The sequence below is a fragment of the Bubalus bubalis genome, chromosome 3 (genome assembly GCF_019923935.1).
Source record: "Bubalus bubalis isolate 160015118507 breed Murrah chromosome 3, NDDB_SH_1, whole genome shotgun sequence".
Classification (NCBI taxonomy): Eukaryota; Metazoa; Chordata; class Mammalia; order Artiodactyla; family Bovidae; genus Bubalus; species Bubalus bubalis.
The window spans coordinates 27,499,589-27,500,732 of record NC_059159.1 but is presented as its reverse complement, the minus strand read 5'-3'; the positions used below and the strand labels follow the sequence as shown (position 1 = coordinate 27,500,732).

Sequence of the window (1,144 nt, the reverse complement as noted above, 5' to 3'; positions counted from 1 at the left end):
CACGGAACTAACAAGCCATCACTAACCACGAGAGTTCAGGAAAGGTCAAAAGGAGACACCACGTGTCCGACCACCTCCCAGAATCCTTCTTGCTGGCATCCATCTTGGCTGAGCAAAGCATGCGCCACCAGGAAGGACTCTGAGTCAGAATGATTGGTGAAAGACAACCTGAAAACTAACCCCATTAACACAGAACCTGAGACTGTGAGCCACAAGGCAGAGCAGTTCTCCTGGGTTCCTTTACCTTCCTGCTCTCCGCCACATGCCCCTTCCCAATAAAGTCTCTTGCTTTGTCAGCACCTGTGTCTCCTCAGACAATTCATTTCTGAGTGTTAGACAAAAGACCCCCTTTCAGGCCCTGGAAGGGGTCCCCCTTCCTGCAACAGTTAGGACTCTGCTTCCACTGCAGTGGGCATGGGTTTGATCCCTGGCTGGGGAACTAAGATCCTGAAAGCCACATGGTGCAGCAAATTAAAAAAAAAAAAAAAATTATCCCCATGAAGAAGATAGTGATTGAATTTGATTTTTGCAGCTTGGCTCATTCCCCAAAGTTCAGGCTTTGGAGTCCTAAAGTCTTCTTTAGCATTTAACTAGTTCATTATTGGTGGAAGAGGCTGGGACTGTCTCTCTACAAGTAAACTGACCTTTGTCATAAATCACTTTTATAATGAGAGAGAAGCTAGATCATGTTGCCATGTTTCCCCATTCGCCAAATCTTCCTGGGTGATGCGGAATTTGTTCCCATTTGGGCAGGGGTAGAGGTACATCTCTGAGTTCTTTCCATATTGGAAGTCCTTGATCTCCACCTCACTGTGAAACACTGCCGTCGTCACTGGGGCCATAGAGGTCTGCCACCTCTGCCATCCTACCCAGGCCAAGGCCAGTCCCCAGGTCCCCAACCAGCCAGGCCTATTCGTATTCTTCAGGTGAGGAAACTGAGGTTCATTGGGCTTGGGTAACTTGCTCAAGTTTTGATAGCTAAAAGAGGTAGAACCAGAATTTAAACTAATCCATGCAGTGTCGGAGCCTGGGCCGTAAACTACAAATGTGCTGCTTCACTCTGCAAGAAGTTGTATTCCCGGTCTCACTTCCATGGAGGGAATCACTGTGAGGTGCAGAGAAATCATTATTCTAAACCAATGCT

General features: G+C 47.5%; 1 protein-coding gene across 1 annotated transcript; it reads right to left on the bottom strand.

Annotated features, from left to right (window-relative positions):
- Positions 1-579: 579 nt before the first annotated feature.
- LOC102397468 (DPH3 homolog) lies at positions 580-842 on the bottom strand. Its single transcript, XM_006070205.4, has 2 exons — positions 718-842; positions 580-643 (listed from the first exon to the last, which is right to left on the bottom strand). The coding sequence occupies exons 1-2, from the start codon at positions 840-842 to the stop codon at positions 580-582; spliced, it is 189 nt and encodes a 62-aa protein (XP_006070267.4).
- Between the last annotated feature and the right edge of the window lie 302 nt (positions 843-1,144).